Genomic DNA, 15,572 nt, shown 5'->3' with positions numbered 1-15,572 from the left:
ATAGCCTAAGCACTACCCCGAGCATGGATAAATACCCCGGTGATTGCACATGGGTTAAAACCCCACATATGCGCACCCATAGCACGTAGCTATCACAAATAATTTAAGCAATTAGTGCCTCAACCAAGTTTAGATAGGATTCTTACCTGAAACAAGCCAAAACAATCCCGGGCAAGCCAACCAATACTCTAGAAATGCCATCACATGCGTATCAACCTGCGAACAGCTTAGAACTAGCCAAAAGTACCTCAAATACATCAAATAATGTCAAAGGAAACAAACCCAAACGATAAAGGTCGAATCTTCACTCAATTACTCAAAGGCAACCAAAAAGTCAAACCCAAGCCCGCACCTTGGAACATGACAAAACTCAAAGAATCCGACAAACCATTCAATTACGAGTCCAACCATACTGGTTTCACTCAAATTCGACTATGAATCAATATTCAAAATTCAAAATTTTACTTTATGAAAAATTACACAAAAATCCTCAAATTTCTCTTTAAATTTCATAATCCAATTACCAAAAAAGAAGATAGATTCACGAAATATAATTAAAATCGAGTATAGAACACTAACCCCAATTCATGTGGTGAAAATCGCCTCCAAAATCACCCAAATTTGATCTCCCCAACTCAAAATATGATAAAAATGCACAAACCCTCAAGTTTATACTATTCTGCCCAGACCTTTCGCATCTGCGATCAATGAGCTGCTTTTGCAGTGTCGCTTTTGCGCAAAAAATACGCTTCTATGAAAAAACACTGAAAATTGTCCGTCTCACCTGCAGAAAAAGCAACGCTTCTGTGCACATGCATGTGCGACAACAGCTCATGCTTCTGCGCCACACTTCGCTTCTGCGACACATTTCCCGCATCTGCAATGTTGCAGGTGTGCTAAAAATCCCGTTTCTGTGGAGGTAGCCCAATTCAATCTTCGTTGCAAGTGTGACCATACTTTCACTCTTGCGACCACCGCACCTACACAAAACCACCCGTAGGTGTGATCATACCAGATCCCACCACACACCAGCCTTAACCAGTAAATTCCAAAATAATCTAAATCATGTCCGAAACTCTCCCGAACCCCTAGACACCCCGTCCGATATACCGACAAGTCCCATATCATAACACAGACCTACTCGAGGCCTCAAACCAGACATAACAACATCGAATCGATGAATCGCACCTCAAATCTAACTTAATGAACTTTGAATCTTTCAACTTTCACAACTCGTGTCGAACCTTATTAAATCAACTCAGAATGAACTCAAATTTTGTACACAAGTCCCAAATGACATAACTAAGCTATTTAAATTTCCAGAACTATAATCCGAACTCAATATCATCAAAGTCAACTCCCGATCAAACTTATGAACATTCCAAATCTTAAAATTTCTAACGCTCACCAATTAGTGTCGAAACTTCCTAAAAATACCCAAATGCAAATCCGGTCATACGCTCAAGTCCAAAATTACCATATGGACCTAATGGAACCATCAAAACTCTGATGCGAGGTCAAATACTCCAAAGCCAAAGTTGGTCAACTCTTCCAACTTAAAGCTTCCTAGTTGAGAAATCTTTCTCCCAAATCAATTCCGATTAACCTGAAAACCAAAACCAACAATTCACATAGGTCATAATACATTATACGAAGCTACATAAGACTTCAAATAGCTGAACGGAGTGTAAATGCTCAAAATAACCGGTCGGATCGTTATACTAGATTAGTATTGTCAACTTGCAGGTAGGCCTCGCCGACCTAAGTTGAAGCTTACCCCTTCAGAGTTAATACTTATATAGTGATACGCTCGGGACAAGTATGGTACCAGGTGCCAGCCATGCCTCCCCAAATTTGGGGTGTGATAGTAAGTGTCGTGGTTAATCTTAACTTTAGGGATTAGGACTTGTTGGCCTATTTGCTATGTGTTTTGTGTGTGGAGACAATGTATATATGAGATGATGAGTATCTATGTATCTTCATTGGGTTAAATCATGTGGATGGAATTATTTCTTTGTATGAAGATAGTGATTTTACTACGTGTATATATTTGCAAATATTCCTATTGTGTTTATTGTGCCTGCATTCAAAGAAAAATTGTGAGTTTTGTGGGGGGGGCGGTTGGTTCGTGCTATTGACTCCCTGCTTCTCCCTTACTCTTGTCTTGAGGTCCTGCTTGAGTTACCCTGGGTAACATTTGGCTGCCATAGAAATAAATTTTTCGAAAAGCATGTATGCATTTGACAAATTATTTGTAGAAACGTAGTTGTTTAAAATATATGATAGTGCGCAAGATCAAATAATTTGGATGAACCGGTAACTGTGATGCATTTAGAGACATTGCAACCTCCTTGCTTTTAGAATTTTGATGGTCCTCCTCAAAATTCTGCCCCGGTCTAAGTACATGCTTCCGACAACACGTTCCTCGACTGTTCCATATGTGATGAAGTTGGACGAACTCGCAATTTTGCCCCAGTTTGATCATGGGGAAATGAAGATTTTATTAGGATGTGACCGAACCCGCAGAGCTATCTATGTATCCCCTCTTAAATAGAAATCATGGAAGTTCAATTTGATATCATGGCACTGTAATTGAAGTAAAATTATTCCTGCCTTACTTTTATTATTTTGATTTGTATTGTTGCTTGGTGAGGAAGAGAGAAAAGCATGAAGGTGTTGTTGTGACTCATTTGCATTCATTATCATATATTGAGAGATTTGAGAGTAAAAGCACGAAAGGTGATGACTTGTCGGTGAGTAAGAGAACGAAGGGTGATGCCATAACATTTTATTTATGATATCGCATGGTGAGAAAGAGAGTAAAAGCATGAAGGGTGATGTCGTGCCATCTTCATTTCATTGTTTTAATTGATTTTCGGATTGGTGATTTACTTGGTTATAGTATTGCTTATTTCGGAAGATGTCATTAGGTGATTTCATACTTATCGTGTTTATAATATCTCCCCTTTCGCATGTCTCTTCCCAGTTAATATGTTCTATCTGCAATATATATATATATATATATTTGTACAGGATTTTATGTAGAGGTCTTGTCATAGCCTCGTCACTAACTCGTCGAGGTTAGGTGTTGCACTCAAGCTACACTTCTGCTATTCTTGTGCAAATACCGGTTTTATCCTAGCAACATTTAGTGGTTTTTTGCTCGGATACATCCACAGTTGGAGACTTGAGGTATAGCTGCACAGCGTGCACAGCCCTGAAGTCCCCTTCTTTATCTATCATACTATTTATCTAGATTCAAACAATGTACTTTGTTTCATACCTTATATGTAGTACTTTAGTTGCTCATGCACTTGTGACTCCGAATTTTGGGAGATGTTTATATATTGTCATATATATTTCTTTATTCTGTTTCAGACTATTTCGGTTTATCTTTATTGATGCTTTATTGTGAATTGTTAAAATTGGTCACGCTAACATTGTCTTGCCTAGCAAGTGAAATGTTAGGCATCATCACGATCCAAAGGGTGGAATTTTGGGTCATGACAAGTTGGTATCAAAGCACTAAGTTGCCTAGGTCTCACGATTCATGAGCAAGCTTAATAGAGTTTGGAGGATTGGTACGGAGATGTATATACTTATCTTTTAGAGGCTTTGAAGCTTTAAGAAAATTTTACTTCTTTCTTTCCCTATCGTGCGATTTTATTCTATCATTGATGTTTGAATCATTCCATTCTTGTTCTCTCGCAGATGGTAAGAACTAAAAAATCATCTACAGGCAGGCAGGAGCTGGATCCATTTGTTGCAGCTACTACCAAGGGTAGAAGCCGAGGTCGAGGTTGAACCAGAGGCCTAGGCAAAGGTAGAGCTCGACCTAGAGCTCGTGCAGTAGCATCCACTATGGATCCTCAAATTGATCGTGAGGAGATCCCAGCTCAGAACGCAACCGTCAGACCCACTTAGGTCCTAGAGGGATTTATAGCCACTCTCGTGATTCAGGATACTCTAGTCCGCTTGATGGGCCTTATGTAGAGTGTGGCCCAGACTAGTGCATTTCTGGTGGCACCAGCAGTCTCTTAGGCTGGGGGAGAAGCACAGACTCCCGCTACTCACACTCCAGGGCAGATCGCTTCCATGTATCAGACTCCAACAGTTTTGCTAGTTTGGGTAGCTCAACCTATTATTGCTACACAAACTGAGGAGAGGTCCATGATGTCTTCTGAGGGATTGCTGAGATTGGATAAGTTCACAAATGTCTTACCTATTCATATTAGTAGTGCACTTTCTGAGGACCCAAAGGGTTATTTGTAACATTGCTACGCGGTGTTGAGCAACATGGATATTGTTGAGTCCAATAGTGTTGACTTTGTAGTGTTTTAGATGACCGGTTCGGCCAAGAGATAGTGGGCAGGATCATGTGCGGAGCAAACCAGCTGGTTCACCGCCACACACCTGGGATCAATTTTTGCAGTTGTTTCTGGAGAAGTTTATTCCTTTCACTCTGAGAGAGGAGTATTGTAGGTAGTTCGAGCTCCTTTAGTAGGGTAGCATGAGTGTTACCCAATATGAGACACAATTTGTGGACCTAGCTCGAAATACAGTTATCTTACTCTCTACTGAGAGGGGGAGAATGAGGAGATTCATTGATGGCATTATTTTCAGTATAAGGCTACATATGACCAAGGAGACCGGAGATGATACTTCTTTCTAGAGGGCCATAGAGATTTCTAGACGGATCGAGATGGATCGTGGTCAGGATAGGGGGTATCTAAGAAGAGGCCTCATTATGTCATAGTGATTCAGGCAGTCATGGTTCATATTGGTATCGACCAAAGTAGCCAGCCTACAGTGCACTTTCATCTCCTATCAGTGCACCACCGACTCAGAGCTACCATAGTGAAGGGCTTGCTACACATTTGAAAATCCGATGCACGTTGCTATATTGTGCCCTAGGTCATATGGTGGCATGCCACAATAGAGTTCTTATTTTATGGTTCCGGCACTGGTTGCTCCACCACTCGCTCAGCCAGCTAGAGGAAGGGTCAAGCTGCTAGAGGTGGAGGTCAGACTACTAGAGGTGAAGCTCAGGCCATTAGAGGTGGAGGCCATCCAACTAGAGGTCGTCCGAGGGGCGGAGGTCAGAGTTGTGGGGCCCAACCCCATTTTTATGCATTCCCAGCTAGACCTAAGGCCGAGTTATCTAATGTCATCATCACAAGTATTGTTCCAGTTTGCCATAGAGATGCTTCAGTTCTATTTGATCCAGGCTCTACTTATTCCTATGTGTCATCCTATTTTGCTTCATATATGGTTATGCCTCGTGATTCTTTGAGTGCTCATGTCTATGTGTCCACACCTGTGGGAGATTATATTATTGTAGATCGTGTTCATTGCTCGTGTGTGGTTTCTATCGGGAGCCATGAAACTAGTGTAGATCTACTACTTTTTGATATGGTGGACTTTGATGTTATCTTGGGCATGGATTGGTTGTCACCTTATCATGCTATATTGGACTGTCACACCAAAATGGTGACCTTAGCCATGCCGGGGTTGCCTCGATTAAAGTGAAGAGGGACTTTTGGCCATTCTACTAGCATGGATATTTCTTATTAGCCTTGACATATGGTCGAGAAGGGATATCTAGCATATTTGGCCTATAGAGGTGTTTCCTACAGATTTGTCGGGGATGCTACCTGACAGAGATATCGACTTCTATATTGACTTGACTCCGGGCACTCGGCCCATTTCTAATCCACCATACCATATGGTCCCAGTTGAGTTGAAGGAGCTGTAGGAGTAGTTGTAGGATTTTCTTGATAAGGGATTCATTAGACCTAGTATCTCGCCCTGGGGTGCGCCAGTGTTGTTTGTAAAGAAGAAGGATGGTTCAATAAGGATGTTTATAGATTATTTACAGCTGAACAAAGTCACTATCAAGAACAAGTATCCTTTCCCAATTTGATGACTTATTTGATCAACTTTAGGTGCCAAAGTATTTTCGAAGATTGATTTGAGATCTAGCTATCATCAATTGAAGATTAGGGCATCGAATGTCCTTAAGACAACTTTTCGGACTCGATATAGGCATTATTAGTTCCTAGTGATGTCATTTGGATTGAAAATGTCCCAGTAGCATTATTGAATTTGATGAACCGGGTATTTAATCCCTATCTGGATTCCTTTGTAATCATTTTCATTGATGATATTTTGGTATACTCCCGCAGTTAAGAGGAGCATAAGCAACATCTTCCAATTGTACTTCAGACCTTGATTGATAGTTAGTTAATGCCAAGTTTTCAAAGTATGATTTTTGTTAGATTCAGTTGCCTTTTGGGGCCATATTGTATTCCGAGGGTATAAAAGTGGATCCTAAGAAGATTGAGGCAGTTCAGACCTGGACTAGACCTACTTCAGCTACAAAGATTTAGAGTTTCTTAGGTCTAGCAAGTTATTATTGTCGATTCATGGAGTGTTTTTCATCTATTGCAACCTCATTGACTAGATTTACCCAAAAATGGTGCCTCATTCAGATAGTCAGATGAGTGTGACTTGAGCTTTCAGAAGCTCAATAGTGCTTTGACTACATCCCCAGTAGTTGTGTTGCCCACAGGTTCAGGGTATTACACTATGTATTATGATGCATCGCGTATTGGAGAGTTGTAAAGCATGAGTTGGGCACGCGGTTGAGCTGAGCACAGTGTTTCGTCATCAGACAGACGGACAGTCCGAGCGCACCATTCAGATCTTGGAGGACATCTTACATGCTTGTGTTATGGATTTTGGAGGTTCATGGGACCAATTCTTACCTCTTGCAGAGTTCACCTATAACAATAGCTACCAATTGAGTATTCAGATGGCACCATATGAGGCCTTATATGGGAGGTGATATCGCTCGCCGATTGGTTAGTTTGAGCCTAGAGGGTCTAGGTTGTCGAGCACCGATTTAGTCTGTGATGCTATGGAAAAGGTTAAGTTGATTCAGGATCGACTTCTTACAACACAGTCTAGGAAGAAGAGTTATGCATACTGGAAGGTTCGGGATATAGCTTATATGGTAGGAGAGAGAGTTTTGCTCAGAGTTTAGCCTATGAAGGGCGTGATGCGGTTTGGGAGGAAGGGCAAGTTGAGCCCTCGATATATTGGGCCATTTGAGATTTTAGAGAGGGTTGGGGAAGTTTCCTACAAGCTTGCATTTCCTCCTAGCTTATCTATATTACATCTGGTATTCCATGTTTCCATGCTTCGGAAGTATCCTGAGGACAACTAGCATGTTTGGATTTTAGCATAGTTTAGCTTGATGAGGATTTAGCATATGAGGAGGAGTCGGTGGCTATTCTAGCCCGACAAGTTCGACGATTGAGGTCTAAGAGTTTTCCTTTAGTGAAAGTGCAATGGAAGGTCAGCCGATTGAGGCAACTACATGGTAGTTCGAGTCCGATATGCGGAGTAGATACCCCACACCTTTTTACCAGTCCAGGTACCTATCTATGTTCGTTCAAGTACGAACGTATATTTTAGAGGTTGAGAATGTGATGATCTGATAGGTCGATTTGAGTACTAGTCCTTATTTCTGTGCTTTGAAACCTCCATTAGCTTCATTTGATGTTTCTTGATTTGCATACGTAGTCCGTGTCACTTTTTGAACAGCATTTATGTGAAGATTTGAAAAAAAAAACATGATTTTGGCTTTAAAAGTAACTTGACAATCCCAGAGTGTTTGAATAGTAATTTTGGACTTGGACGAATGCCAGGAATTGAATTCGGAAGTCCCTAACTTGATTTTATGTGTTTTGTCAAAAGCTAGTAACTTGAAGGTTTAAGAATTTCCTAGGTTTGACCGTAGGTTGACTTTATGGAAACCGGGCTCAGATTTTGGTTTCGAGACTTGGTGTAGGTTCATTTTTCTATTTGAAACTAGTCTGCAAAATTTGGTGTAAATTGGAGTTGGTTTGATATGATTCGGATGCTCGGTTGTGATTCTTGATGTTCTTGGGTTTCTTGGAAAATGTTATGCATTTTGATGTTCGATTCGTAGTTCTAGGTATTATTTTTGTGTTTTGATCACACAAGCGAGTTTGTATAATGCTATTACACTTGTGTGTATGTTTGGTTGGAGCCTGAGGTGCTCGGGTGAGTATTAGATGTGTTACGGATGAGTTTGGATAGCGCAAGGATGCTAGTACAGTGCCCAATTCTGGTGTCTGGTGCAGATCTTGCATTTGTGAGGTCTGGATCGCAATTGCGAGCCTCATATCTGTAGACAAATGTCCGCATTTGAAAGCAAGGCCTGGGATTAGGTAACCTTGCATTTGCGAGGGAATTGTTCGCAATTGCTAATTGCACAGGATCGCTTTTGTGATCACTTGGTCACATTTGCGATGACTGGCAACAGTAGGGCATCTTCGCAATTGCGAAGATTTTGGTCGTAATTACGAAGATAGGATCTTTGCATTTGCGATCAATTTATTGCAATTGCGACAACAGGGCGTCTAAGGTAGGGTTCGCATTTGCGACCTTTGTCTCGCATTTACAAACAAGACTTCGCAATTGCGACATCCGCAGCAGGGTAAAGGAGGAAAAAATCGGGACTTAGCTCATTTTACACCATTTATCAACCCTAAACACTCTAGTGGCAATTTTTCAAGAGGATTTCTTCCTAAGATCATTGGTAAGCAACTTTAATCCATTTTTTTAATAACGCATTACTTTTTACATGTTTTTAACATCAAATCTAGAATTTTTATGGTAGAAATTAGGAATTTGGGTAGAAATTGAAGATGTTGTAAAATTGAAATTTAGACCTCAAATTGAGGTCAAATTTCGAAATAAATTACTTAATCGGGCTCGGGAGTTAATGGGTAATCGGGTTTTGGTCCGAACCTCGGGTTTTGACCAAGCTAGTTTGGGCTTGACTTTTGTTGACTTTTCAAAAATGATCATAAATGAACCTCTTTCATTAATGGGTAGTTTCTAAAGCTTATTTTGAACCGTTTGATCGATATGTTGATAGATTTAGTTGGTTTGGAAGCTTGTTCAAAAGGCAAAGTTGTGGTTGATGGATCTCTTTGGTTGCGGAGCGAGATAAGTTTCGTGGTTAACCTTGACTTGAGGGATTAGGACTTGTTGGCCTATTTGCTACGTATTTTATGTGTGGGGACAACATATATGTGAGGTGCCAAGTATCTATGCGTTATCATTGGATTAAAGCATGTGGGTGGAAATTGTTTCATTGTAGTATATTATTTTATTGATTATGTTTTCCATGCTTAAGTTAGATTATTAATTCATTTAATTATTCATTTTATATTTAATGTTTATTTCAAAGATGTTGGATATTTTGGAAGTTGAGTTTGATATCATGGAACCATAATTGAAGTAAAATTATTTTCCGCCTTGCTTTTATTATTCGGATTTGTATTGTTGATTGGTGAGAAAGAGAGAAAATCACGAAGGGTGTTACCGTGCCTCATTTGTATTCATTATCATATATTGAGAGGTTTGAGAGTAAAATCACAAAGGGTGATGTCGTGCCGGTGAGTAAGAGCACGATGGGTGATGTCGTGTCATTTTATTTATGATATTACATGGTGAGGACAAGAGTAAAAGCACGAAGGGCGATGCCGTACCATATTCATTTTATTGATTTAATTGATTTCCGAATTGGTGATTTACTTGGTTATAGTGTTGCTTATTTCGGAAGATGTCATTAGTTAATTTCATACTTATCGTTTTTATGTATGACCCTTTCGCATATCCCCACCTAGTGGATAATTTTGGGTCGTGACACTTATATACTATACACTTAGTGTGTGTGCATATATATATATATATATATATATATATATATATATATATATATATAGGTCTTGTCATAGCCTTGTCACTACCTCGTCGATATTAGGCTCGACACTTATTGAGTATATTAGATCGGTTGTACTCACGCTATACTTCTAGCGGCATTTAGTAGTTTTGCTCGAGGATTTAGCCACAATTGGAGACTTGAGGTATATCTGCACTGCTTCCGCAGCCCTGAAGTCCCCTTCTTTATCTATCCTAGTGTTTATCTAGATTCAAACGGTGTACTTTGTTTCAGACCTTATATGTAGTACTTTAGTTGATCATGCACTTGTGACTCCAGATTCTTGGAGATGTTTATCGTTATATGTATTTCATTATTCCATTTCCTTATTCCGCTTCAGACTATTTCTGTTTTATCTTTATTGATGCTTTATTGTGAATTGTTAAAATTGGTTAAAATAATCTAGCTAATGTTGGCTTGCGTAGCAAGTGAAATGTTAGGCGTCATCACGGTCCCGAGGGTGTGATTTTGGATCATGACAGTAATATTTCTTCTCCTACTCCTACTTTCAATAATGATAACCTTCTCCTACTCCTACTTTAAATAATTCTATACTTGTCGGCAATGATGAATCAGTTCATATTCATTCTATTAGTTCTTCCTCATTCTCTACTTCGTCTCATACTTTTTCATTACCCTCTGTCTTATGTGTTCCACTTCTTTGTAAAAAATTATTTTATGTTCGTCGATTTACCAAGGATAATATCTGCTCATTTGAATATTTTCCTTGGGGTTTTATTGTGAAGGATTTGCAGACAGGAAAATCCTCCACAAATGCCACAGTGACGGGCCTCTCTATTAATTTTTTCAACCTGCCTCTTGCTCATCCTCCTCTTCATCATAAGCCCTAGTTGTTTCCTTGGTTCCTGTATCAGTTTGGCATGCTCGTCTTGGTCATCCTGAATATGCAGTCCTTGCGTCACTTAGGTCTAGGAATTTTATTTCTTTCAATAATATGGACCTTGGGCTTTCTTTTATAATTCTTGTTTGACTTCTAAACATTCTACTTTACCATTTTCTATTAGTATTTCTTCTTCAACTCATATGTTAGAGTTGATTCACTCACCCATTCCCTCTATTACTGGATTTCAATATTATGTTATTTTAATTGATGACTTTCTAAGTATTTGTGGCTTTATCCATTATGAAATAAAAGTGATGTTTTTTATTGCTTTCATATATTTAAAGCTCTTGTAGAAAAGTAAGTTTCTTCTTCCATCAAGTGTTTTCGTTCTAATGGCCGTGGTGAATTCACTAGTGCATAATGTTTGACATTTTTTTTCTACTAATGATATTATTTTTTAGCACTCTTATCCTCACACACCGCAATAAAAGAGTGTAGCCGAGTACAAGCATTGCCATCTTGTTGATATGGCTCGTACTCTCCTTTATCATGCCAAAGCTCCGCTAAATCCTTGGGTTGAGGCTTTTCAAATAGCTACATACTTGATAAATCGTATGCTTACTCCCTTACACAACTATTCCTCTCCCTTTTATCTTCTTTTTGGAATTGACACCGACTATTTTGTTTTACGTCCATTTGGTTGTCTCTATTATCCCAATTTGCGCCCTTATCGCATTCACAAACTAGATAATACCTCATCTCTATGTATCTTTATTGGCTATAGTGCCAATCACAAAGGATATTGATGTCTCCGTCTTGATATTTAACGTGTTTATACAAGTCGATTTGTTCGCTTTGTCGAACATTGATTCCCTGTGCCACTCCACATCTTCTTCCTTCTTTCCGTAATTTTTCTCCCTCGGCTTATCATAACTCATTGCCTCAGTCATCCCCCGTTGTATCACCTATTGTGGTACAATCTAGTGCTCCCTTTTATATTGTTCCTGCTCCTCCATCTACATCTCAGGTTTTCTTGATCATTCTTCTATTTCTCCTCAAAGTTATTCCTCATTGTCCCCATCTAGTTCCATACCATCTATACCTACATCTCCTGATCATTCTACATCAATCCACTCTGCGCCTCTTACTTCACCATTACCACCTCCTTCTCATCATATGGTTACCCGGTCAAAAGTTGGTGTTGTCAAACCCAATCCGAAGTATGCTTTACTTGCTCAGTCCCTATTTGAATTACTTGTTGATCCATCTTGTTATAGTTCTGCGGTTAAGATTCCGGTTGGCGTGATGCTATGGCTGATGAGTTTAATGATCTTCTAGCTAATCGTACTTGGTTTCTTGTTCCTCGCCCTCCAAATATCAATGTGATTGGTTGTAAATGGGTATATCGGGTTAAGCAAAATTCTTATGGATCTCTTGATCGATGTAAGGCTCATTTAATAGCTGAGGGATATACACGGTCTTATGGTGTGGACTATAGTGACACATTCAGTCTGGTGGTTCATCCTGCTACTGTTAGACAGGTTCTTTCTATTGCCTTATCTCGTGGATGGCATATCCGTCAGTTTGACGTTAAAACTGCCTTTTTTAATGGTTTACTAACTGAGACTGTTTAGATAGAGCAACTACAGGGCTTTCAGGATTTTCATATCCCCATCATGTTTGTAAGATTCATAAGGTTCTCTCTAGCCTTAAGCGGGCTCCTTGGGCTTGGTTTGCTCGCTTTGGCCACTTTCTTATCTCTCATGGATTTTCTAATAGTCGAGCCGGTAACTCCCTATTTGTTTATAAATTTGGAGAACGATACTTTTATCTTCTCTTTTATGTTGATCATATTATTCTTACAGGGTAAGTTTCTTCTTTATTATCATGGTGTTCTGACATGCTATACGTTGATTTTCCTATTAATGATCTTAAATATCTTCACTTTTTTCTGGGAGTTTGTCTTTCTCGCACTTCTGCGGGTCCTCATCTTTCTCAAGCTAAGTATGCTCGGTATGTTCTTGATCGAGCTAGTGTTATTGGTTGCAAGCCATTTGCTACTTCAGTATCTTCTTCTAGTTCTTTGGACTCTTCATTTCCACTCCAGTTGGCAACTCTCTTTATTACATTTTGGTTGGTGCTTTGCAATATCTAACATTAACGCGTCCAGATATTTCTAATGTTGATAATAGTGTCAGTCAACATATGTAGTCCCCTCAACCATATTATTTTTCAACAGTCAAACACATTTTAAGGTATGTTGCTAGTACAGTGCATCATGGACTTTTGCTGCGTCCTTCATTTGCTATCTCATTAACTGCTTACTCTGATGCTGATTGGGTTGGTTGTCCTGATATTCTGCGCTCTACCTCTGGCTCTCTTTTATTATTTTGGTAATAATCTAATCTCTTTGTCTTCTAAGAAGCAACTCATCGTGTCTCTAACTAGCACAGAGGCCGAACATCGCGCCATGGCACACATTGTTGCTATTATTCTTTGGGTTCAACAATTATTACATGATCTTTATATTTATTTTCCGGACCCTCCTCTTGTTTATTGTGCCAATATCAGTGCATTGGACCTCACTGTGAATTCTATCTACCATTCACGGATAAAGCATTTAGCTTTTGATTTCTATTTTGTTCGTGAACGGGTTGCTTCTGATTCTATTTTGGTGCGCTATTTACCAATTGATCAACAACTTGCTGATATTCTTGTTAAAGGTTTCCCATAAATTTAAATGTCTTAGAGACAATCTCCATGTGCATCCATGTGTCGATTGAGGGGGCGTGTTAGAATAGGATTTGTATTATACAGTTACGCTTGTATTTATTTACACTGCATTAGAGAATTGTACAATATACTTGGGGGTCGTTTGAGAGGGCGTATAAGAATAATGCTAAATAAGGTGTATTAATAATGCAGGGGTTAGTAATGCATGGGTTAGTAATGCAAGCATTAGTTATACATAGATTATTTCTTATGCATTGTTTGGTGTGGTGTATTAAAAATTAAAATGCATTGCATAATTTTTAAGAAATTTAATTGTTTACAAAAATGTCATCCATATTCTTTAGCTTAAGGGACTTTAAGGATAATTTTGTCTTTAACCATGCTAATGCATGCATTAATAGCCTTTGGCATTAGCTATACATAGGATAATACTAAGTAGAGTGTATAACTAATGCTTGTGTTAGTTATACATAAATTAAAAAAGTGTACCAAAAAAAACATTACTAATACACAAAACTAATGCATGCATTATTTTCTCTAACACAGTCTACCAAACGACCTCTTATATCTTTGTACAGAGAACAACTTATAAATACAACACTCTTACACTGTTTAGGTTGAGCGCAGCATTTATACCAGTTCTCTCATTATGTGGCAACAAAACTATTTTTGGTCAATACCTAATATCTCTCTTCTTCTTTTTTGTCTATTTATTAAAATCAATAACAAAGTAAAAGAAATTTATACTCCCCTTCTCTCTCTCTCTAAGTTCCAAACAAATATAATTGACCTATCGTTTTCCTAATCTTTTTCTTTTCTTTTCATTGCAGTGTCAATTCACAAACACAGTATGTACTCATGATTAAGATTTAAGCAGTTCAAAACTTCTTATCTTTCTTTTTTTCTTTTCTAATCTCATTATTAAAGGCATTTTTTTTATTTGGGATTAGACCCTTCAGTACGCTTGCCTTGTCACTTCGTCAATCTCTAACCAAAAAAATGAAAACCCTCTTCACTCTTATTAAATATCTTATTCAAATAAATATTCTAGTATATATATATATATATATATATATATATATATATATATATATATATATATATATACTGGTCCAAGTTAAGGAGAAGTAGGTCAAAATATTAAGATATATGTTTGGAAAAATCTGAAATTTCAAATATGAAAAATTGACTTGGGATAATATGCATGAGTTAGTAGTATAATTTTTTTTCTCGGAAATGGTCTAATCCCAAAATTGGAACTCCAAGGGGGATATATTATTTATCAGTTTGACAAAGTAAATTACAATAAAAGGGGGTGCTGGTAGTTCAAGTCTATCCTCTACAGGAATTTTTTTTGAGAAATTAACGTAAATAGTTGCCCTCCCAAAAAAATGCCAACAAATATATACTATACGTATAATCTATATCTATCTATACATCTATATACTATATTAAAAGCACGAAAGCCTTTAGCGAAATGTCGTTCGTTTCTTTTACCTTTAAAAAATATATTTCATATTAGATAGAACAGTAAATTAGTTATTTTCCTAATTTTTAATACTTTAAAATTAACTAAAATTTTGGTTATTAAATCATTCCTTATTTGAAACATACCAAATACACTAAATCTCCTTTAATAAATAAATCACTAATATTTAGGAATTTGAGATCATTAACAAAATTTGCCACTTTTATTCCCCAAAAAGAAAGTTCAACGTCTATATGAATGGAAAAAATCTTAAAGCCTATGACAAAGTATGCTTCCAACAATCATACCAAATCGGGTGGCAATTCACCTAAATACAAAATTAAATTTTTTCTTTCTCCATTTATTCCAACAAATGACTAAATGTAGTTTTTATTATATTGAGTTATTTGTGTTAGTTGATAAATCTTGAGAAATTGTGATAAAAGCATACGAAGCAACAAATATTCATAATTTTTGGATTTAATAATAGGCCACACAAATAATAATATTTTCAAAAGATATATTGAAATCATAATCTTTTCAAATTCACGCGAAATTGATTGATCAAACTCTTATGTAAAGTTGAACGATCTTTTAACCTTAAAAAGAAACACTCATTTTATAACATTTATGTACAAAAAAATCCATATTCTAATAAATTTTCCTGTTACCCGATATTATTATGTTTTTTAATTCAATATCAAATC

At 37.7% G+C, this 15,572-nt stretch overlaps 1 protein-coding gene across 1 annotated transcript; it reads left to right on the top strand.

The window, feature by feature from the left end:
• Positions 1-11,974: 11,974 nt before the first annotated feature.
• On the top strand, positions 11,975-12,298 carry LOC107767888 (putative mitochondrial protein AtMg00820). The gene has a single exon (XM_016587027.1). The coding sequence runs from the start codon at positions 11,975-11,977 to the stop codon at positions 12,296-12,298; it is 324 nt and encodes a 107-aa protein (XP_016442513.1).
• Positions 12,299-15,572: the final 3,274 nt, after the last annotated feature.

The sequence above is a fragment of the Nicotiana tabacum genome, chromosome 1 (genome assembly GCF_000715075.1).
Source record: "Nicotiana tabacum cultivar K326 chromosome 1, ASM71507v2, whole genome shotgun sequence".
Taxonomy (NCBI): Eukaryota; Viridiplantae; Streptophyta; class Magnoliopsida; order Solanales; family Solanaceae; genus Nicotiana; species Nicotiana tabacum.
Note: the sequence above shows the minus strand (reverse complement) of the source record. Positions and strands in the feature narration are given on the sequence as shown.